This window comes from Apteryx mantelli, chromosome 4 (genome assembly GCF_036417845.1).
Source record: "Apteryx mantelli isolate bAptMan1 chromosome 4, bAptMan1.hap1, whole genome shotgun sequence".
In the NCBI taxonomy this organism is placed as follows: Eukaryota; Metazoa; Chordata; class Aves; order Apterygiformes; family Apterygidae; genus Apteryx; species Apteryx mantelli.
The window spans coordinates 38,432,664-38,454,952 of record NC_089981.1 but is presented as its reverse complement, the minus strand read 5'-3'; the positions used below and the strand labels follow the sequence as shown (position 1 = coordinate 38,454,952).

General features: G+C 44.7%; 1 protein-coding gene across 2 annotated transcripts; it reads right to left on the bottom strand.

Moving 5' to 3' along the window:
- Positions 1-993: 993 nt before the first annotated feature.
- On the bottom strand, positions 994-20,938 carry CCND1 (cyclin D1). 2 transcript variants are annotated; one of them, XM_067296263.1, is made up of 7 exons: positions 20,916-20,938; positions 19,907-20,014; positions 18,206-18,601; positions 16,253-16,468; positions 15,538-15,697; positions 9,958-10,106; positions 994-4,365 (listed from the first exon to the last, which is right to left on the bottom strand). In XM_067296263.1, exons 3-7 carry the CDS (start codon positions 18,401-18,403, stop codon positions 4,210-4,212), a joined length of 879 nt encoding a protein of 292 aa, XP_067152364.1. In that variant the 5' UTR covers positions 18,404-18,601; positions 19,907-20,014; positions 20,916-20,938; the 3' UTR covers positions 994-4,209. The 2 variants fall into 2 exon arrangements, with proteins under 2 accessions (XP_067152364.1, XP_013814834.1); XM_013959380.2 differs by lacking the exon at positions 20,916-20,938 and having other exon boundaries at positions 19,907-20,788.
- Between the last annotated feature and the right edge of the window lie 1,351 nt (positions 20,939-22,289).

The window sequence follows — 22,289 nt, the reverse complement described above, 5'->3', positions numbered from 1 at the left end:
TGCATAGAATCAGTTGTAATGTGAAGTTTAGTCAATGGGAAACTCAGGAGACAAATGCTACATTTCTGATTTGAGACAGGAGAGAAAAATACATGACCTTTTACATAGATCAGTGTTTTCTTAAGGCAGAAATGAAATCATATTTTCACATACTTTCTTAGGCTAAATAGTCAAATACATAGGTCAGAGGCCTGACTGTTCTCCACAAAGACTAAGCAGTAGTTTCTGCTGTGTTCGGCTTCTGTAATAATGAGAAAGTGCATCCCCAATTTTCAGAAAGTTATGGTGGAATGTGAATTGGAACATAGTTATAATTTAATCTAATTTTAGTTTCTAAATAATCATATGTAACTGCTGTTACATTTCTCTCCTTTTAAGTCCAGTTCTTTATGTACTTTTAGTGGGCTCTGAAATTTTTCCACTTTGGTTTTCTCTATTATCTTAGTGATAAATAGTAACATGCGATAGCTGTATGTGAGGGGGAGGAAAGGAAAAGAAGCCATATTAACCCTACTGCTTTTAAAACAAATTCATTTCCATAGAGGTGTTCTAGGACACAAAACCTTGCACTGATAAATAAATACAAACAAGCATTCTGTAGCATCAAACACCTACTTTATTTTACCTTTATTGAAAAGAACCACCAAATGGTATTTTGCTCTGAATAATTACCTTAGATGTTTAAAGGAAAATCTTCAGCAAAAGTATATTTTGCTTTATAAAATACACATTACTATGACAGGCAGTCACTTACCTATTGCTAAAAACACCTACATTTTCCTAAAATAATGATAAAAAGATTTATTGCAACTATTAACTAAAAGATGCATTGCAACTATTAAAGCATGGACAGTCGACGCTAGAAAAACATCATGTTGCTTACTCATTGCATCAGGTAGTTACTACCATTCAGCATTCATGAACGTAATAAAAAAAACACAACAAGCAGACATTGGGTTTTACCAATTTTATTTCTAGACTTTAGGTTTGTTGGGTTTTTTTTGCTGGAAACTTGTCTGTTACAGGTCTGTGGGTGAAAATGTGCATTTCAGACCAGTGATGCCAATAAGTACAATATAAAAATGTACAAATCTGAATTGCTTGCTTACTACAGATTGTTATAATAATGTGAGAAATAAAGCATCTCTGTTGGCAGATGAACCCACTGATCTGGATTTGGCCCTTTAGTACCTACAATATTTAAAGAAATTTGCAGTACGCACTGCCACTCAGTGTAACACATAATATAACCAGTAACCACTAACTCAATAATCATGTTTGGTTCAGAGACACAGAGATGCCACGAACAGAAGTGTTTATGAGGTAAGCAGTAAGAAATGTTCCTGAAATTTGGACAGAATGTATCCAGTCCTCCTGGGTCCTGCGACTGCTAGTAGCATTGCAATGCTTTATTTATGCACTATGTAGGATCTTAACTGCATTTGCCCTCAAAATTGAGTTCTAATTCTGTTTTGGTTTAGCAGCATACAGGCAACAGCTAGATTATTCTTCAGCATACAACTCTGTTAGCTGGCTTATTTATGAGATTTACAGGCTTTTTAAATTAGCATTATGCTATAATTAACAAACAAAAAAACAAAACAAAAAACTAGTATATCATAACAGATTAAACACACAAAATACTTAGAGTTCCAGAAGATAACCTATCATACCAAATGATGCGTCCCAACTGATGGGAAACCACATCAGCTGGCATACAAGAGTTATATTATAATGCACCTTTCATATATCAATGTGGCTAATAACACAGCTTAAAACTACTATGATAATAAACCCCAGATCAGACAAAGAATCCAGCTTTATAAAATGCATAACAACAAAAAAACTGACATTACTTGATCTTCTGAAATGTCTGCTGTTTTTAAATTAATGCAACCTAGTTGCAAATCGCGAGACCCATTCAGAATAACGTTCGATGCATTTCAGTTTGCAGTAGAACTATGAGGCACTGTGTACGAACATTAAAACCTGGTCTAGACACGGTTAACTGAAGTATGAGGTATTGTGAAACAGGAACCTTTTTGGAATAGAGCAGTAATCACATTAAGTAAAAATTGATCACATAAAAAATCTACAAAAAAATGATGTCAATAATATAATTTTCTATGAGAAAATTAAAACCTATAACATGGCAGTATATGACATTGTATAACAAAAAAAAAAAGATCCACAAAATAGCAGCAAAACACAATGACAAAGATACAGAAAAGCAATGTTAATTTTTTTTTCAAACCATGCTGGGAATTTATCCATAGCAGCTCAATAAAAATGGAGCATCCACTCCTTTTCTATTCTCTTTTTCTTTTTTTTTAATTTTTAATTTTTTTCTTTTTTCTTTTTCTTTTTTTTTTTTTTAAACAATCAACACCTTAGCGGCAGTTTTCTCACGTACATTTCACCATCACATTCTCCTCGAGCGTCAACTTCAACAGCTATGTCCACGTCCCTTCAGCTACTTTCTAAAATAATAATAAAAAGATACATAGCCAAGATGTGCAAATTTTCTAGTTGTAGCTAAATAAAAAAAAAAGGGGGGCATATACTGGAATAAGAACTTCTTTCAAGTACTCCAATTCTCATGTTTATAACTATGGCGTTTTTCATGGTTAGACTGCTTTTGAAAATGTATAAGAAGGGGCCAAATAGACTGTTTTGTTTTGGGTTTATTCTTTGAAGAGTGTCCTTTTTTTCTTTAATAAGCTGTTAAAACTGCAACATCAAGGGTAGAAAGATTGTGTTTTTTTTTTTTAAAAAAAAAGGGGCGATTGCATTATTTTACAAATCATACTGGCCTTATGAACATCCTCTGTAATAAATATTCTTTCTTTTTTAGCCTTAACTATAAATTATATATTTTAGTGTTTAAAAACCTTCAGTTGTAAAACATCTAGAGACAATCCTTAAACTATGTGTCCTATATGTGAACCTTTAAGGCCCCTAATTTACAAAGATGAGTTGGCACCAAAGGATTTCTAAACTTCAACTTTTCTATAGAAAAGGATAGGAAGATATCCTGGCAATTTGTGAATGCAATTTCTCTCACTGGAACACAACCTTCGGAAAAAAAAAATCACCTTTCCTCTAACACCATAGTTAAATGCACTTGCTTTGCAATTCCAAGTTTGCGAACAAGCACTTATATATTTCCAAACCATTCCATTAAAAAAAAATTCCCACACAATAAAAGAATGTATTTCCTATATATCTAATGGACTGAAAGTGCTTTGAATGGAATGGTTTTAGAATATTATAAAAAAAAAAAGACTAAACTGTGGATTGAACCTGACCATAATTAGGCTGAATATCTATCTGTTGGGTCAGACCAGCATTTATACACAGGTAACTACAAAAATATGAAGATTACAAAAATATAATATATTATGTCACTATTTCGGTTTCTCTTTATAATAGAGTATCGTATGAGTAGTACATTGGCCTTTCCCGACAATGCTAAGCTGAAACCCTACAAATGCCTAATGTACAGGCAATCCACAGGCACCAAAAAAAAGATTAACATATAATAATGCTGTATACTAACATATACTAACTTATGGGTTACGTTAACCATTTATAAGGTGAAGAGGATAAAAAAAAAAACCTAAGGAAATAAAATAAACATTTACAGATGAATTATAAAGTGACTAAATGCATAAGCAAGCAAGATACAGAAAAGCCTAGAACTGCGTTAAAGCTATGCTTTTTAAAGAAAAAAGAATATTTCATTTACTATCTAAAAAAAAAAAAAAACCTCTTCTACTTTAAAAATGGTTGGTTGGTTTGTTTTATATGTAAGAAATCAAATCTAATACCTCCCCTGGAGACATTTTGTGTGTTAATGCCTATTTTTACAACATACAGACAAGAACACTTTAATATAAAAACTAGTTGATTATTATTGTATAAAATCTTCTATTTTTGTAGCACAAACCCCTGGGGGTAATGCAAATACTATTTTTTTTTCTTTTTTTAAGACAGTTTTTGGGGTATTTTTTGTTTATTTGTTTGTTTGAAGTCACAGATGGAAGGGAGAGAGAGCAAGGAAAAAAAACAAGACTGGTTTTCCCTTCTGGTATAAAAATGTCCTGGAGAAAGGGGTTTCTGGGGGGGAGATCCTGATGCTGATTCCTTCTCAGATGCCCTTTCTTTGTCTGCTTTTCTTGCCAAGCAAACCTATTAGTAGAAGTCCTCTTAAATGTTCACATCTCGCACATCAGTAGGTGTGCAGGAAAGGTCTGCTTCATCCTCTACAGTCTTTGTTTCTGAAGATACGTTGTGTTGCTGTGCCTGGCGTAGACTGGATTCAAGGAGGGATTCAATCTGTTCTTGGCAGGCTCGTAAACAATCCTAGAGAAGATTAAATGGAAGGAGAAAAAGACCCAGGGTCCTTTAGAAAAATACGGAGATCATAAACCAAATACCATTTCTTGAAAAGGCAAGAGAAATACAATCAAATTACTTGAGAAGGCAGCAGACTGAAAGGAGTGTGGGAAGAGCAAGAGAAAGACTGACCAGCAAAAGGATGGGCTAAGCTACCAAATTTTCTGCAAGACGCCAGCTTGGATCTAGACTTCAGCAACTAGCTGTTGCCATCTTCTATTTAATGGCCTCAGTGAGCACCTCTGTATACAGTCCTCTGGACTAGCTCTGAGCGTCCTTTCTTGGTTAGTTTTACCCCCATAGGTCTATGACTGAACGTGTGATGAAAGCTGCACTACAATGGCACTACCCTGGCAGGACCTTGACACAGTAGGATGTAGCTTGTGCTACACTTCTTTGCCTGTGCTGTAACATTTCAGCAGTTACATAAAAGACATTTCAAACTATCTTTTACCTCACTAGCTTTTATACCTTTTTGAAAAATATGAACAATCTAGCTGGACAGCAACATGAATCAATCCTAATTAAATGAGTGGAGTTACAAAGACATGAAACTGAGCTGGAGTCAGAGTTGGTCCAAATAGCTCTGATGCTGTAATGATTTCTACTTTAACCATAGAAATGCTTTGGCAGTGCAGTCTACTAGACATGATATAGGTAATTTCATAAACAGTGGTCTTTCCAAGCATGAGTTTTGATGATATGAAGCTCTTAGATAAACGTGCTAGATAGACAGATGTACATGCCCTATGTCACCTGCCAACCGATATCTCCAGCAGTGGGCAGCTTAGGTTAGCTAATTGATTTCCAACTCAGAAAGCATTGGGGGGGGGGGGAGAATAGACTATATGACCCCAAAACGGAGACATCCTTCATAACCAACACCAAATATATTCTAGCCATGCATTAAAAAGGCCTGCCAAGTTTTCAGCCTGCTACTGCATTCACCTCAACAGTTCAATTAGGGTGAGATATTTTTCCCTTGCTTGACAACCAGTTTCTCAGAGCTGAATGTGCACTCAATCCTACTGAGTGGCCAGGAGAGTACAAGGGCCTCGCTGCTTGCACTGACTTCAGTGATTTAAAGCACAAAGCACCTAGCAGATCATGTCTACTGTGGGAAAGGGAACTACCCTAGACATTAAAACATACCAGTAGGTATATCCAATTCCACTAACAGAACCACAGCAATTAGAATCGGAAAAGGCCTGTTAGCTCAACCCATCCAACTTTCTGCTAATGAGGGCTATGTATTCCTCAGAACCACATACATCCATTGCAAGGACACAGAAATGGTGCCTTAAATAGGCAAAACAATCACACTACATTTTGCCAAAATTCCTCCAGCATGCTCTTTACTCATATCTTTATAACAAACATCGTAAGCTTTTTTTCAACATATTTAACTCTGTGTATGAAGGACTTTGAAGTTTCCTTTCAGTATTGCCTTTTCTGATTTAACCTATGACATGTGTTAGCCCTTGCGGTGAACCCAGTCTTCCATGATAAATTGCCGTCAAAAGTGTTAGGATGTGCATGACTGAGAATGAATGTTGTTTTCCTGAGAGGGTGACCTGCCTGCTGTTTTCTTTATTTCCCAGTTTCAATTCTGCCTTCATTCAGAGGCTTCTTGTGTGATCTACCAGCTTTTCACTGATTCCACTGCCACAAGAATCTCCTCTGCCACCAGTAAGGGCACATGGCATTTGGGGTAAAATAAGATTAGAAACCCAAGCAAACAATTCTCTGCAAGTCCTTTCTGAGAGAGAGGGAGGTTAATCCTACCTCTAAGCAGATCAGACCATCAGTTACAGCTCACTGAAAACACATAACCTATGACCTTTTCTGGTTTAAACCCTAGTGTAATATTTCCTTTTGACAGAGACACACAGCATTTTAAATGACAAAAAGAAACGCCTCATATCCTAAAGTCATCATGCCTTTGGCTCCTACATACCTCTGGCCTTCTATGAAGTCCCTTCACCCCTTCCAAGATATGACAGATCAATTCTGACTGTAAGACTTCTATTTGCATGCCCTGTAGCACATACCTCAGTCACATTTGGAATTAGATGTATTAGAGTAGTACATAAAAAAAGCTTTCAGTTTTTTTCAGTTCTCAGAAGCCCAGCACTTTTGAGGACAATTCTATCCAGGTAGTATGTTCAATGTTCCAGATTGAAAACCAATTTATTTTCAGAGCAAATCAAGTCCTGGTTCTGTTTTTTTGTTTTGTTTTGTTTTGGAAATGCTACCATTTGCATACAGCATGTTTGAGCTCTGGAAACCAATATGCAAAGTAATTCAAGTGAAATAAGCAATTAGTACACTTTGCAAACCATTCAAAAGGATTTCTCTAAATACCTATTCTTCTCCCTCTGGAGTCCAGTCATGAATAATTACACTGTACTACATAATTTAAAGGTAATTTTTGACCACAATTTTTTTTCCTGTGAGATTCTGAGAGGACAGTATGTTATAACTCTACTTTTTTTAAAGATACATAACCTTTACAATTTATTATGAACAGACTGTGTCTTAAGCTACAGTTCAGTGAACAACAATTTTTGAAATATCTTAGGTGTTTTTGTCCAAATCATTTTTGCTCAGATAGCTATCAGCTGAACAGTTTGTCTGAAGGAACATCTTAGAGTTGGCAAAAATAACTGCAAAATATAAAATTCACTGTGAACAATCCCATCGGAGTTTTGTTTTTCATTCTTAGTACTTCTCAATACTCAAAAGCAAATACAAGACTTGTGTGTTACTCTGATAACTTCTCCCAACAACTTTTCTGCTTCGCTGCCCAAATTTTCAATGCCCACAGTTTGTTCAAGGTCATAAACCCTTCCTGGATTAATTAAGCTTCTCAGTGAAAAAAAGACTTGCTAGCTTAACTGATGTGGTCAAATACCTTTAACACACACACAGTAGACATGATCAGATTCCAGGGTCAGATACTAAAGGAAACAAACAACAACAAAAAAGAAGCTGCTTGGAAATCCTTTGTTACTGCCTGACCCATCCTGGATAACAAGCACATGTTTGAAGGTGCCTCTGAGGAGGGGCAGGCAGGAGACAAATTCCAATGTACTAACAGACAGCAAGGAAAGCCAATCTAATCTAGTTTAGCAAATTTCTGGCCTGGAAATGAATGTCAGCTAAAATTCAATCTGTTTGGGTGATGGGGTCAGGAATAGAATGATGGAAGACAGCCCAAGACTTCTAATTGTGATTATCTGACTTCTAATTACCCCGATCAAAGGCAAAATGGGAAACTGGACTCCTACCAATATAAACATGAACCATAAAGGAATTCCAATCAGGTGATATTCATTTTACTTTAGATTCAGCTTTCTTTGAGACTAAAGGTAAAAAAGTGTAATTATATAACCTGAAATCCAACAGACCAGCTGCTCTAGCTAATAGATAATCAGGCAGAATGTTAGCCATGTTTTTATAATGCATGCTCTTAATATTTCAGGACAATCCAATATAAAACATATTCAACTGCACAGTTTGACAAGAAGAACCATCACTGTGGAGTAACAAACTTCATATAGATATTAAGGAATAGCATTTGATACTCCTGGCTGCATAGGCATGTCTTACTGGAAATCTCAATGCAGGAAAATCATGCTATGTATGAAACCAAGTAGCTTTCTCTACTCAAAACAGTAGTAGTGAAAGATGCTGTTCTCTTATTCTGATACAAACATGAGAGTGGTAGTAATGTTACTCTAAAACACCAAGCAAGAAATAAGATAGAAGTAATGCTTCCATCTTTGAGTTACTTAACTTTTTAGGTATAATTCTATGATGATTCTTATTTTCTGTAGCAAGCTATGTAAAAACCTTATTTCAAATTCTTGCTGCTCTAAAGCATAAGTATATTTAGCAATAAAAGTTGAAGGAGGATTAATTCTTCTTAAAGCTCTTAAGTTCAGGTCACACAGACTGTGGCCTTGCAATGACTCTGAACAAAAAAAATAAATAACCAGCAATTACCCTTCTTGTTAAAGATACTTTCTTCTCTTTTAAAGAACTCCGACATCAATGAAGTCAAGTCACATAAGGACATGCTGTTGTTCTCCATGATGAGAGAATCTATTTTAATGCTATGTATCAGGAATGATTAAATAATATTTTTGTTTGCATCAGATACTCACTATCAGTACAGATAGCAAGCCTAGTATTTTTCCTAAGTACCTGCTTTGAATATCTTGCACTGGATAGAAGCCAACTGTACACTGAAATACCTACATTGTTCACAACCTCACTAAAAGCATTACAGGTTCATACCAAACTGAGCAGCAGGATGTTTACAGCATCTTATTTCAGCATTTAAATTGTCATAGTATTTAATGTTTCAGTGCTGGATCCATACTACTTTTGCTGCAGTAATATAAAGGGCAAAAATAACATGCTAAATACTGAGGCATTGTTCAGGTGAACAAAATAATAAGCTGTGATACAGCATTTGTCAGCATTTGCTTCCCACAGATACTCTATCGAATTACTCTTTTATGAGTAATTCCTGATGATGCATTCATCTTTCCAGAAATCATTCAATCTTGTTGATAAAGTCCAATTATACTAAATTTGTTTTGAAGTGTCTGGACTAATATAGCTCTCTATATTTAAATTATGAACATGTAAAATAATTTAACAGCATCTCAAAGATTCTGCTACTAACCACAGGATTGTCTTTATTTGACTCATTGTCCAGTGCTTGGAGACCTCACAAGAACCTCTTTAAAGCATCTATTTATTGGTCTTCCACATTGTTACAAAACAAAGCTCAACTCTGCCCCAACTTCACACACTATTATGACATGGATCATTGACTTTAGGTCTTCCTTGTAGGCTCCCTTCCTGGCCCATTCACTCATGAAAGGTTTATTGCTCACTAGTTACTGATGTGCATCTCCTGGAAGCTGCAGGGCAAAATGAGAGTCCTGTGAGGACCATCTACCTTGTCAGAAAGTCGTGGGGCAAACATTTGTTCCAAAAAGGAATTCAATACCAGCTACTGTGCAGGTCTAGCACGTAATAAACCAAATTAGATCATTAGAACTCTTTTAAGAAGGGCTTTTTCACACCACTTGTCACAATAAAAGGTCTCAAGAATAGTCAAAGATAAGGTCAGAGATACCAGGAGGTCTATTTACTGCAATCTTAGTAACTATTTCCTTGTCTTATTTTAAAGGCTTTGTTTTACATAGACTCCTGCTTTAATTACCTAGTACTAAATATAGCCTCTGCAATTGTCTTAAAATAAATTCAAAGTTTCCTTTGCTTTGTCAAATACTCCTGTCTTACAAAACAGTAGAACTGGATGTGGCATTTATATCAATGAACTGCAGCAGCATAATCACTGATTATTAGTATATATAATGATGGCTAAATAACTAGGACAAACACATGTTCAAAAAACCACTCTGAGGCTTAAATTTCATCAAGATTTACTGTCAGATCAACTACTATGCAGTAAGCAGGCTTTTATTCTTAAACTCTGAGGCAGGCAATCAAGAGAATCTAAGAGAAAGAGTCACTTACCGGGTCACATTTGATAACTTGTGATAGGAAATGTGTGAGGCATTGATAGGAGAGGAAGGTGTTAGTGTCCCCCAGATGCAGGCCTTGCACAGCAGCTACTACACTGCCAGCTGCGATCATGGAAGGCGGGTTTGAAATAAATTTAACATCTGTATGAAGAAAAAAGAGGGGAAAAAAAGATCAAAATGATTTCTTAGGACAAGCCTTCCCATACACATACAGTCTCTTCTGTCAGCATGGGCTGGCTTCAGTTGCCAACTATTGCATCTGAAAAGGTAGGGAAATTATGAATAGAAAGGTGCCTCCTGCTGTAAACTGTTAGAGGCCCAAACCTGTAAACACTTATCCACAGAAGCAACTGTACTTGAGTGAGTAGCCCTTCTTAGCAGTAAGCCTGGGAGACCATTCATCACTTTGAGATATTTTTATCATAGCAGGGCCCCCATTCTTCAAATGTTTAAATACTTTACTCGTATGAATAATGTCTTTTGGGTCAACAGCACTATACATCTGAGAAAACCTGTTCACATTCTTAAGTGTTTAAGTGTTTAGCATGGTCAGATCCTAGGTGCACTGTAATAAGAAGTCTCTGGGCCCTTTAAAGCAGAAACCTTTACACTGACATTAAAAGGAATATAACTTTAATGAACAACAACATCAACAAAAAGAAAAAAAGAAAGAGAAAGACTGCTTAACCCCGTCAGGAGGCAGATAATCCATATTTAAATTAAGGTTTCATCTTAAAAATGCTTTGTCTCTTGTCAGTGGCTGCCATCCATCCTGGCAACAGGGATTTAATGTAAATGTGGCATAACTAAGTGACGGGGGTCCCAAGAATTGGCGGACAATCAGTTACATTCTGATGTGACACCATGCTGACAAGAGGCTGGGCCCCCTTCCAGACTGCATTGCTGTAGGTCTCTCCACAAAGCCACTCCCATGATTCCTTAAGGGGCTATCTCTGCCTTTTAGCCTTTTTTTTTCTTCTTAATAAGAATAATCCACATTTTAATGCTAAGGCTCTTTCTGCTAAACAAGAATGCGTTTGATCCAGGGCAGCGTACACCTTGGAGAAGAATCAGAAACAAAGCAAATAAGTGGCACGAGTAAATGTCTAATTTTGTGAAGGAGAAAGGGGAAATGCCACATTATACACAAGAACCTGAGATACATTCCTTCAGCTTTTATCAGAATACAACTTCCTCTGGGTTGAAAAAATATAAACCATCTGTCAAACTCTTGAATGAAATCAAAGGAATGGATAGCTTAGAGGGCTCAGTGGAACAGTTAAAAGTATTAAATCATGCATCTCCTTTATTATGATAAAATAACTTTTGTGTAAATGTTTTACCAGTGAAACTAAAGACCTTCAGGACTCTGTGAAAGTCCTCTCTCTAAATCTATTCATATATCTCTGACAGTCCATTGTAGCCCAGACCAATACCCCACCTTCAAAAGGGCATTTCATCCAGCGTTCCATGAACCTCCAAAATTAAGCTGATACGATTAGTTGTGGCCAAATTTTTTGTGATGGAGTCGACAAAAAGCCAAACTGTATCTAAGGTCATCTCATCTTTGTTAGCATGTGTAAAACTAATTCCACTTTTCCCCTTTTCCTAATCCCATTTCCTGACACATACAAACACGCACACCTCCTAGCAAACTTCTGTCTTTCCAGATAATCAAATAGTTCAGTTTGGTTACTGACAATACATCCCTTCCAAAGATAGTCCCCGAACTGAAATACTGATACATAGTTGCAGGTAGACTTCAGAAATAAGGTGTTTCTGTGGGCAAAGATGAATTTCACCAAGATTCAGTCGTTCAGAGGGGTACAGTGACAGCAAGTTTGCGCCAGTACTTATTGATTTCCACACGCAGAATATGATCAAAATGTGTCAGTTAAATGAGTCTGTCCTGACAGGATCATGTTTAGGATTAATATTTGTGTTTTTCATTTAAATAGAGCAGTAAACAAGAACATGAATTCATAGTCACACCCTCATTCTTTCCAAGGTGGAAAAGTGATAATGAAGTTTAAATGACCAGTTTGTGTCTGTCCCTATAACCACTCTAGACAAGCAGCATGGACTGCCTTTTTGTTGCAACTCGACAAGGAATTATTTGTGGCAGAGGCCACTAATTTCAGCATATTAATCAGGGGGCCCCTCTCGCCTGTAATTGGATGCCCCCAAGTGAAGAGTGTGGCATCATTGTCAGCCTCCATCGCCTCATCTTGCGCTATTGAGCGCTCAGGAACAAGGGGGCTTCGGTGAGATGAATTAGACCTGACACAGCCACAATGGGGTAGGGGGCCCCATCAATTGAAGCACACATCCCCAGTAGCCTATCTGAGACTTCATCCAAAAAGAATAAACAACTTCAGCGTTGTTAAAAAGAGAGAGAGAGAGAGAGAGAGGAGGGGGAGGAGAGAGAAGAATGCCAGCCACCCTGAAGGGAGGACAAAGCAGGCATATAGGCGCTGCAGCGCTTTAAAAAAAATTCCTAACAAGGCGAGTCACCCCTTTTCCTTTTTAAATGGAGCAGCAATTCCATCCGTCTGGAGAGCTGGGGGCTATGAATGAAAATCTTTTCATTGAGGCAAATCAAAACTGCGAACATAAATCACTTGCTGCAAGATGCAACAGGTTCCAACTGGTCACATACCTTGAGACTCCCAATTTTATAAAGGCCAGAGAATAGGAGAATTGTAGCACAGTTGTTTCAAAGGGAGGTCTTTCTCCATCCGAAAGGAGAAAGCAACAACAATAGCAATAATAATAATATAAAAGGAGCCTGGTATGTTTTGATAACCAGAGGAACATAATGAAATGCTGAAGCTCCAATATTTGTTGCTATTCATTGTTATGCTTGTATAGAGCTGCAGCTCTCCCTCAGCACTGGTTTTAACTTGGGCCAAAAGAGGCCTGTTTCCTTTTGAGCTCTCCCTGCCTTGCTTGGCCATGCCAAAGCCTCATTCATTAAACTCAATTATGTGTTAACTTCAAACAACCCCTGGTAATTTTTTTTTCTTTTTCTCCCTAACCTACCACAGCACAAAGACATCCTCTGGTGAAAATATATTTTTCAAAACTAAACCAAATCAGACAAATCCACTTGTATTAGGCAGACAGCTGAAGAGGGAGCTTAGAAGGAATTCCCCTCAACTTCACCTTGCAATGTAACCTTCTCTTTCTGGAACAAACGCGCATACACGCACACATCTCCAAGCACTTCCCCAGCCTTCACCTTGTTAAGCCAACTGGCCGAGATTTTCTATTCAAGCATTATTTTGCCGCGTCTTCTTATCACACCTTCCTTTAGCAGAGGACACAGGCTGTATTCAAGCAACGAATATACTGCACTTGCTCCTGAGGCCACTTAAATGAGTTTTACGGTGTTTTCAGTGGACTTTGGTTTGGGCCCCACAACATCCAGGCAAGCACAATGCATTTGCAGTCCATCTAGGTTCATTCTGGCAAGGGGAAATGCAACACAACCCAGCAACAGCAAAGCAAAGTCCAGGTGCTACTTAGCCACACGTTATCTTCACTACCCAACAAAGAGGTCATGAGGAAAGCAAGACGTACAGAAAATCCTGACAGCCAAAGAAACAATAAAAATATAGAGCCTAGTGGCAGCCTTCCTGAACGCTGTATCTCCGGGCAATATTCCCAACAACTTCAGTAGGGAGCTGACGAGGGTCCCAATTCTGGTGAGCTCAGCACTGTTGTTTTAAAGCTAAGTAAAATTCCCAGAACATGGGTCCCATTTACTGATCCGTTCTCCAGCTGTGGTGTGTAGCAGTGTTAAAAAAAGGCTCTGGATGTGCTTCCTAAAAGAAACATAACAACACCGACAGTAGATCAAAGTACTGGACTCTTAGCAAGTCTCCAACCTTTGAACTACTCTTGTTTTCATCCCTGTCATTGCCAACACAACAACCTAGGTTAAACATCCCCAAATCCAAAGGGGAGGCCAGGTAGCTGTTCTTTTTAGTTAACAACTGAGGTAGCTTCAAACATAGCAAATCACATATTCGGAGTCCCAGCAGCCTTACTTGGTTCAATCTGTCATGGAGAATATGTCTGATTTTCCCAAAATGTTGGTGCAGGTATTTTGAAAGCTGTTTGAATGTTGTATCACTCAGAACACTGAGCGTTATTCCAGGCGAGCTGACTTACGAACTGCCTGTTATTCTGATGTTAGGCCTAAGATGAAAAGCAATGCCACTGTTTATAAATTTCTCTTTTATGGTTTGTTCTATCTTTAGACCTTGCAATAGGGCTGACTCTGTGAAAACAACATTTTCTTCTTTTTTAAGTGCCTGCAATCTTTCTTGAATCTTTTGACAAAATCCATTTCTCTGAAAATAAACTATAAAACTTTTTTTTTTTCATTCATTGACTACACACATCCCACCAAGGTTTTCAAGTGTGGGCACCTTTTCTCAAGTCCAAATGCACATTTGGTCTCTTTTTTAGTACAGTGCTACTGAATATTAACATTTAATAAAGCACTGTATCTCCTTTACAGTAAATTTATCAGTGTTAACAGGGTGCCTGGCATTCCTCTTTACATACTACTGCTAAAGAAATTTGCCTTGGCTGCTTTTTCTTATTCTTTTGCCATTCCTGGATTTGTCTTGTCATACTAAAAGAAAATGCATTGAATACATTTTGTTCAAACAGGGTATCTTCCCTTTAGAACTTCCTTTGTCCCCCCTCCTCCATTCCGTCCTGTGGGAACAGTAAGATCTGGAGAACAGAAAGACTCTTCTAAACTTTTTTCCTTCCCACTCATTAGGGTTCAGTGGGTAACACCAGTACATGTACAAATACATACACGCACACACTCCACATGCAAACATGGAGCTTCAAAGAAAGCGCGCACGCACACAGTGCCCTTGAAACCAAAGATCAGGCCTCTGCAAACCTGGCCTAGCGAACAGTCGGTGTCTTTGGCTCCTCTGGAGGCCGCCCCTGCACATGGCTTCAGCGCAGCACGTGGTCAGAAGGGTGCAGATGGCAGAGACTCAGTCCTGTGCCAGGAAAGCCTCTGTGCTGCGTGGCCCTCCTCCAATCCACCAGCCACAGAGGAGGGGGGAAGAGGCAACTTGAAGAGGGAAGTTTTAAAACCCCCACGCAGAGCTATTCACAAGCTAACTCTCTCTCTCTGTGCCTTTAAAAACTGTCTTAAGAATGAATCCACACAGAGGGATTCCCCATATGGGCAGTAAGTCTTTTGCAGCCCCACATAAAACCTGATATACAGAGGTGAAGAAATCACGCCACTCTGAGCTGCAAACTCAATTGCTAAGCTACCAAGAAGGGGCACTTCTGCCCTTCCAGACAACAAGATTATGCTTATTCAACTCAGAAGAAAAATATCTTCTGAAAAACTTACCTCTGCAACGTAATCCACCTTCTGCAAACAAATGGGGGCAATAATCGGGGCTTAAACTACCTCCCCACAGCTCTGTGAACTCACTTTAGCCCATAGCTACGGGAAGCCTTACAAGCTGGGGTGTAGGTTTGTGTAGGGGAGCAACACGCCTTGTTTCATGTGCAGGGCTCATACCTGTAGCGCAGAGAGCCACAAAAGTCTGAGCGTGTTTACGGATGATCTGCTTGGTGTCCTCTGCCAGAGGCATTTTAGTTAGGAAATGTTCAATGAAATCATGGGGGGTCATTGCAGCCAGATTCCATTTCAGCTTATTCACCAGAAGCAGCTCCATTTGCTGCAAAAACAAAAGGGAGGAAAGGGGGAAGAAGAAGAGAACAGGAAGAAGAAGAGGGAAAATGTGGTTAGCTCCACTCATACACAGCTGGACATGCAGTAACTGCATCTGGGCGAGTTAACGCTGAGCTGAGCCCGCTTGCCCGGGATGGGGGAATCCTCCCGCAGCGCGGCACCACCTCGGTGCACGGCTCTCCGCACCGCAGACGCTACGAGCGGCGGGGCCCGGCCGGGGCTGACGCGGGGCGCCGCAGAGGGCCAGCCGCCGGGCAGGGGAGCGGGGGCGCCGCGGGGAGGCGGGCGGCCGCCCGCCGCCGCCCGGCCGTGCTGCCGGGAGGCGCCCGCCGCCGCGCCCCGCGGGGCCGCCAGGGGGCGCCCGCGCCTCGCGTCCCGCCGGGCCCGCGGCGGCGGCCGGGCGCGGGGCTGCGGCCCCCGGCCCCGCCGTCCGCGCGGTTACAGCGCCCGCGGCCCGGGGCAGCCCCTCCCGCCGGGCTCTGCGTTTGGGGGCCTCCTGTCGGGTTTTGGTTTTTCCTGAGGTGATTAAACGTGAAATTACCAGTAATTCGTCGGGTCTAATGGAGTTATCGGTATAAATGCACAGTTTTTCTGCGGTCAGAGGAATAGTTTCCTTCATTTTTGAAGCCACAAACATGCAGGTAGCTCCGAGCAATTGCAGTCGGCTTTTCTTGAGGGGTTCAAGCGACAAAAATCTGTCCAAATAATTCATAGCCAAGGGAAAAACTTCCTCTTCGCACTTCTGCTCCTCACAAACCTGGAAGAGGGAGAGAGATCGTTGAATAATAATTTAATATAGGCAAAAGCCAGTTTTGTCCTGCTGCCCTTTCCTTCCCTCCTCCCCCACAGACTTTGCAGAGCAAGGTTGAAGGAGAAGGGAAAAATGCAGCTGAGAAAAAACGTATAAATAAGGAAAAAACAGAGGCATCAAAGAAAATGAAAGTCACGAGTGACAAAGGGGGGAGAAATGTGGCGTTAGAAATCCGCAGGCGATTCATGGTTAAAAAAAAAAGGGGGGGGGGAATAGAAGAGATCTGTCCCCATCTTCTCAGCCCCTAGAACAGAAAAGAAAAAGGGAAAAAAAGGGAAAAAGTAAGCCCCTGTGCCTGGGAATGTGGGTGCAGAGCTGGGCTTGCCCCGGATTTATTTGGCCTTTTTTTTTTTTAAATCTAATTTGCCGTTGTGCTGCCGATTCCCCTCTCTGGTCGAGACACAAAGGTGGCGTCCAGCCTCATTTCCCCAGACGTCATCTTTTCAAAAAATATTTAAAAATATTTAAAAAATCATTCGAGCCCCCAAAAAAGGTTGAAAATGACGCTGCAGGGGTCCTTTACCGAGCCCCGCGGCGAGGGCCCGGCTGGGGGGCTCGAGGGGGGCACCCCGAAGTGAAATTCACCGAGTCCCTCTCTCGCCCTGCAGCACAGCGAGGCGCGACATTTCCCAGAGCAAGGCAGGGCGCTGCGCTTTCAAAAATTAATTAAAAATAGGTCGCAGGCGCCCAGGGCTTCCGAAAAGGCATGAAAATATAGCCCAGTTTCTGGGGCTCCCGCTGGGTGTCCCCCCCAAACTGTCCTGCCAGGGGAAGAGGGCCTTTCCCACTCGCTTTTCCCAGGCGACCTTGCAGAGCGCTGCCGCAGCACAAGCATGCCTTTGAGGGGTGACCACAGCTCGAGCCTCTCTTCGCGCTGAACAAAGAAACTTTCACCCTGCAGTTCCCCCCAGAAATGCCAGGGCCCCTCCGGGTGTCCCCCTGCCCAGAGCCCCGGCGGGGACCCCCAGCCCCGACTTTCTGCCCCGGCCCCTGCCCGCTCCTCCCCCCACACCCTTGGCTTGCTCCCCGGGACTTTCTAATTTTCTCCTGATTAATAAACACTTTTGCTTTGCAATAAAAGAACAAAGATGGCGCATAATACTGGCACGGGCAGCACTTGCATACGTGTACAAGGATATTAATTTAAAATAAAATCCCCAGAAAAATAACTGGCAGGATTTCCCTATGGCCCCGGACTGGGGAGCCGGGGGCTCCAGCGATGTGGCCGTTCCCAGCCAAGGCGCCCAGGCAGGGAGGCTCAAAGGGGGACATTTTCCAAACGAGATTTCTCCACACTCCCCTTGCACTGGCACCGCATTGGCCCGAAAGCCGGAAAAGGTGCCAGGGCACCCCCAGATCCTGCAGTTTGGGAGAGATGTGTGCGTGTCCGTGTGTGTCTGCGTGCGCGCGGGGGGGGGGTGCCACTAGCCTTCCCTCCACAGCAGCAGCTTCATTTTTACACCAGAAAAAAAAAGGAGTAATAATTATAGTAATAATAATAAAATCGACCCCAATCCCGTCATTACACGCGGGAGCCCCCAAAGCCAGAGCAACGTGTGCCGTGCCGGAGAAGTTATTTCGGGGGAGGGGGGAGCCGCGAGTGGCAGGAGAGGGGGGAGCAGCTCGCAGCCTTAATTCATTTCAGTGCCGAAGCTTGCAAAGAAATCGCCGAAACATACAAACCTCCAGCATCCAAGTGGCAACCATTTTCCTCATATATGGCAAGATTTCTTTCTGCACGCACTTGAAGTAGGACACGGAGGGCGAGCAGGTCTCCTCGGCCTTGAGCATGGTCTGCAGCACCCTGTCATTGAGGAGGTTGGCATCCAGGTAGGCCCGCCGGATGGTCTCCACCTCGCAGCACAGCAGCTGATGCTCCATGGCTGCCTCCTCGGCTCCGGGCGGCTCGCGCAAGGACGACGGCGGCGGCAGCGGGCGGGCAGGCGGGCGCTAGCTCGCTCTCTTCCCCTTCCAGGAGTCCCTTGGATGCTGCTTCTGCTACTGCCGCTACAGCCCTCTGGAGGCTGCAAAACTTTCTAACTTCCAACAAAACTCTCCTGTATGGTCGCTGTGACGTTACTGTTGTTAAGCAGAGATCAAAGCACAAGAGAGAATGAGAGAGAGAGAGAGAGAGAGAGCCAAAAGCAAGGGGCAGAGCCCTAAAGCCATCCCATAGGCTTCAAGTCCTTCCCCTTTGCTTAGCTTATAGAGAGCAGGGTTTTAATGCAAATGCAAATGAGACAAGGGCTTGCTTTCTTCAAGGGCAAGGGAGAGGTGGGGGAAACCCAAATTGTCTCTTCAGTGTATCCTGCATAATTTTAAAAATGGAGAGAGTTCTGCAGTGGGAGCCAAATGATGAATGGGGCTAGGCCACACACAGACACACACGGATATCAGTACAAGGAGACTTAGTTGGTATTATTTTACTGGGGGCGCCGGGGAGGGGGAGCAGGGAAGTACCAGTGTGCCACTATTAATTACCAATTATTATTATTACCGATGTGTACCTGGAATATCTGTTGTTTAAAAACGTGCGCTCCCGACCTGAAGTCCCAGAGTCTTTGCAGTTAATCCCACAGGAGAAGCTTTCTCCCATTTCCTCATTCTTATTTTTCCCAGCCTGCATGTTTTTGCTGTACATCAGAATTTTAAAGAAAATAGGGTCTCCCCTCCTCCACCAAGACCGTGCTTTTCTTTTTCTTCCTCTCTTTATGTCTTTCCTTTCACTTTCAAGTTTTGACCCTCCAAAAGGGGCACAGAGGTGGCAGGGGACATAGTGATAGCTAATTCCAGCTGCTGTAAGCAGCAGTTAACCCTCGGCAGGCCAAAACTCAGCACCTCACCCCCACTGCACGCAGCCACCCAGAGAAAATATCTCAGCAGAGCTGCAAAATGGTGGCCAGAGTTTCCTCCCACACGAGTAGCACCTAAAGGGAGAAGGCTCGGGGGAGGTGCCAGCAGCCGCCAGAGCTGCCAGGGCTTCATCGGACGCGCTGTGCCACGAGGACAGCCTGTCCACGCATGATGTACAACCGCTCAGCCCCACTGTAAATAGCTCCCGCTCCCCCAGCTCAGCTGAACTGCTTGCATGTGAAAATACTTCGGTGTTGTGCTTTGTTTCTAATAAAAAGTCTCCATTCAACTCCTTGCTTTCTAAGAGGCTGACGGGAGCTTGGGGCCCACTGGAAAATACCAGAGGTGAGGCCAACCCATGGCTCCAAGGGAGAAACAGCTTGTCTTGGACCGAAGTGGATGGGACAGTGAGAAATGGGAATGCTGTAAACTGGGGTTCAGATCGTCTTCTGCTCACTTGAGCACTCAAATTAACTCTAACTTCAGTGTTTACCACCACATTAACGCAGCATGAATAGCAGTAGTACCTACCCGTTACAGCATTTAGGGAAGCATCACCAGCAGGTTGCAAAGCACTGGAAGGGTCTCGCGGCCGTAACCAACACACTACGAAGCCGTACAGCATCTCTCCCGTATGACCTATAGGGAAAGCAGTGCCAAAGATCACAGGGCATGTTGTTGCACAGTTGTGTGTTTACGTAATCCCTTTGCACAAAATATCTGCCCATCTTTCCAGTTTGCTTGACCATTTGTCTTTATTTTGTCTTCCTCTGCTAGGAGGCTCTGTCAGGGGCCCGGGGATCTCAGTTCCCCTTGCACACAGCAGTCTGTGGGGCGAATCTGGATGGTTTCTCAGCAAGGAAGCTGTCCCCTAAGCTTGTCTCCCTGCTTGTCTATCATGCTGCATACACAGGGAATGCACTTCTGTTTTCATGACTTAGGCTAGCTGGGGAAGTTTTATTTTTTACTAAAAAAAAAACATGCAATGACCCTGCACTGCCAGATCCTGCTGAATTCAGCCAGCCAACGATGGACAACTCATGTATCACATTTAATTAACTTTTGTGCCCTCCAAAACATTCCCAGGGCGCAGCCGGTTTGGGGGTGCCGGGCACTTCACAGGCAACGTGCTTTGTGGAGCGAGGCACGGTCTGAACCCCCTCCCCTCCCCTTCCCTTCCAGGGTCACGTCCGCACTTAACCTCCAAATATTTGTTTCTGGTCACTTCGCTTAAACCCCCTCAGCCCGGCCCAGCCCAGGCCAGGCCCGGCCGGGATCACCCGCCTCCGGCGTCCTCGCCCTCCCACTGCCTTTGCGGCTTGGGTGGGTTTTTCCTCATTTTGGCTCCCTTCTCCACGAGGCCGGCAGCGTGGGCCTTTCATTCATAAAAGGCCGCGGCGGGGCTGGGGGCCGCCGGGCGGGAGGCGGCGGCGGGGCGCGGAGCTGGCCGCGATCCCGGGGGAGCCCCCGGCGCGGCGCGGGCGGCGCGGCCGCAGGAAGCGCCCATTAGCATGAGCCAATGGGGGAGGAGATCTGTTACCAGGCGGATCAGGCAGATCTCGGCGAGCGGCGCGGCCGATCCCTCCCGGCCGCACAAAGGGGACTGGTCAAAAGTGCAAGCGCCGCAGGCACGCGCGCCGCGCGGCATCGCCCCGCCCCGCCTAGCCCCGGCCCCGGCGGCGACACCCGCCGGGGCCCCGCGCGGGCCGGCGCTCCCGGCAGGCCCGTAGCGGCCCGCGCCTTCCCCTCCCTCCAGCCCGGCCGCGTCGCCCCACGCGCGGCCTCGCATCTGCTCCGCTTGGCGGCTCCCCGGAAGCGGCCCCGTAACGGTCCCGCAACGGCTCTAACGGCCGCGGGGGGCAGGGCGCGCGGCCCCGCGCGTGTGCGTGCTTAATGGGCGGGCCGCCACGGTCGGGGCTCCGCTGCGCCCCGCGGCCGGCCGCGCTTCCGACGGCGCTTCCTGCCCGCCTCGCCGCTCCCGCCTCCCCCGGCCCTTTCTCATGATGTCACCCCGCCCGCCGCGGGGCGGGGGGCGGCCGGACCCCGCCGCCGCCGCCCGCTGCAAGGGGCCGCGCCGCCGCCAGCCAGCCCCGCCGGGGCAGCGCGCCGCGGGGCGGGGCCACCGCCTACCGTAAGCTCCCGAAGAGCCGGGCCGAGCCAGGCCGGGCAGCGCGGCGCGGCCCGCGCTCGGGCTGTGCTGCGGGCGCAGCACCGCCCTGTCCAGCGGCAGACCGGGGACCCCGAAGTCCCCAGCTGCCTTCAGCTTTTGCACCCACCGGCGCTTATCGCAGCTCACTGCTGCAAGGCTTTGCCACAGAGGCGAGTCGCACACGCTGGCCTGCTGCGGGAGGCCAGGGCGCTCGCTGGGCACCAGCGTTTCCCACCGGATGCCGGACATGAGGGCTGCACGGGCCTCTCGAGCGAGGGCTTGAGGGAGTGCGGCGGGAGGGTCTCAGGGGAGAACCGTCGTGAGGCCGGGGCGGGCGGCGAGGCCGGGAGCAGCCCCGGGCAGGCGGCAAGGCCGGGAGCAGCCCGGGGCGGGCGGCGAGGCCGGGAGCAGCCCGGGAGCAGCCCCAGGCGGGTGGCGGGGCCGGAAACAGCCCGGGAGCAGGCCGGGGCAGGTGGCCAGGCTGGGAGCAGGCCGGGAGCAGCCCCGGGCGGGCGGTGGGGCCGGGAGAGGGCCGGGAGCAGCCCGGGGCGGGCGGCGAGGCCGGGAGCAGCCCGGGAGCAGCCCCGGGTGGGCGGCGAGGCCGGGAGCAGCCCGGGAGCAGCCCGGGAGCAGCCCCGGGCGGGCGGCGGGACCAGGAACAGCCCGGGAGCAGGCTGGGGCAGGTGGCCAGGCTGGGAGCAGGCCGGGAGCAGCCCCGGGCGGGCGGCGGGGCCGGGAGAGGGCCGGGAGCAGCCCGGGGCGGGC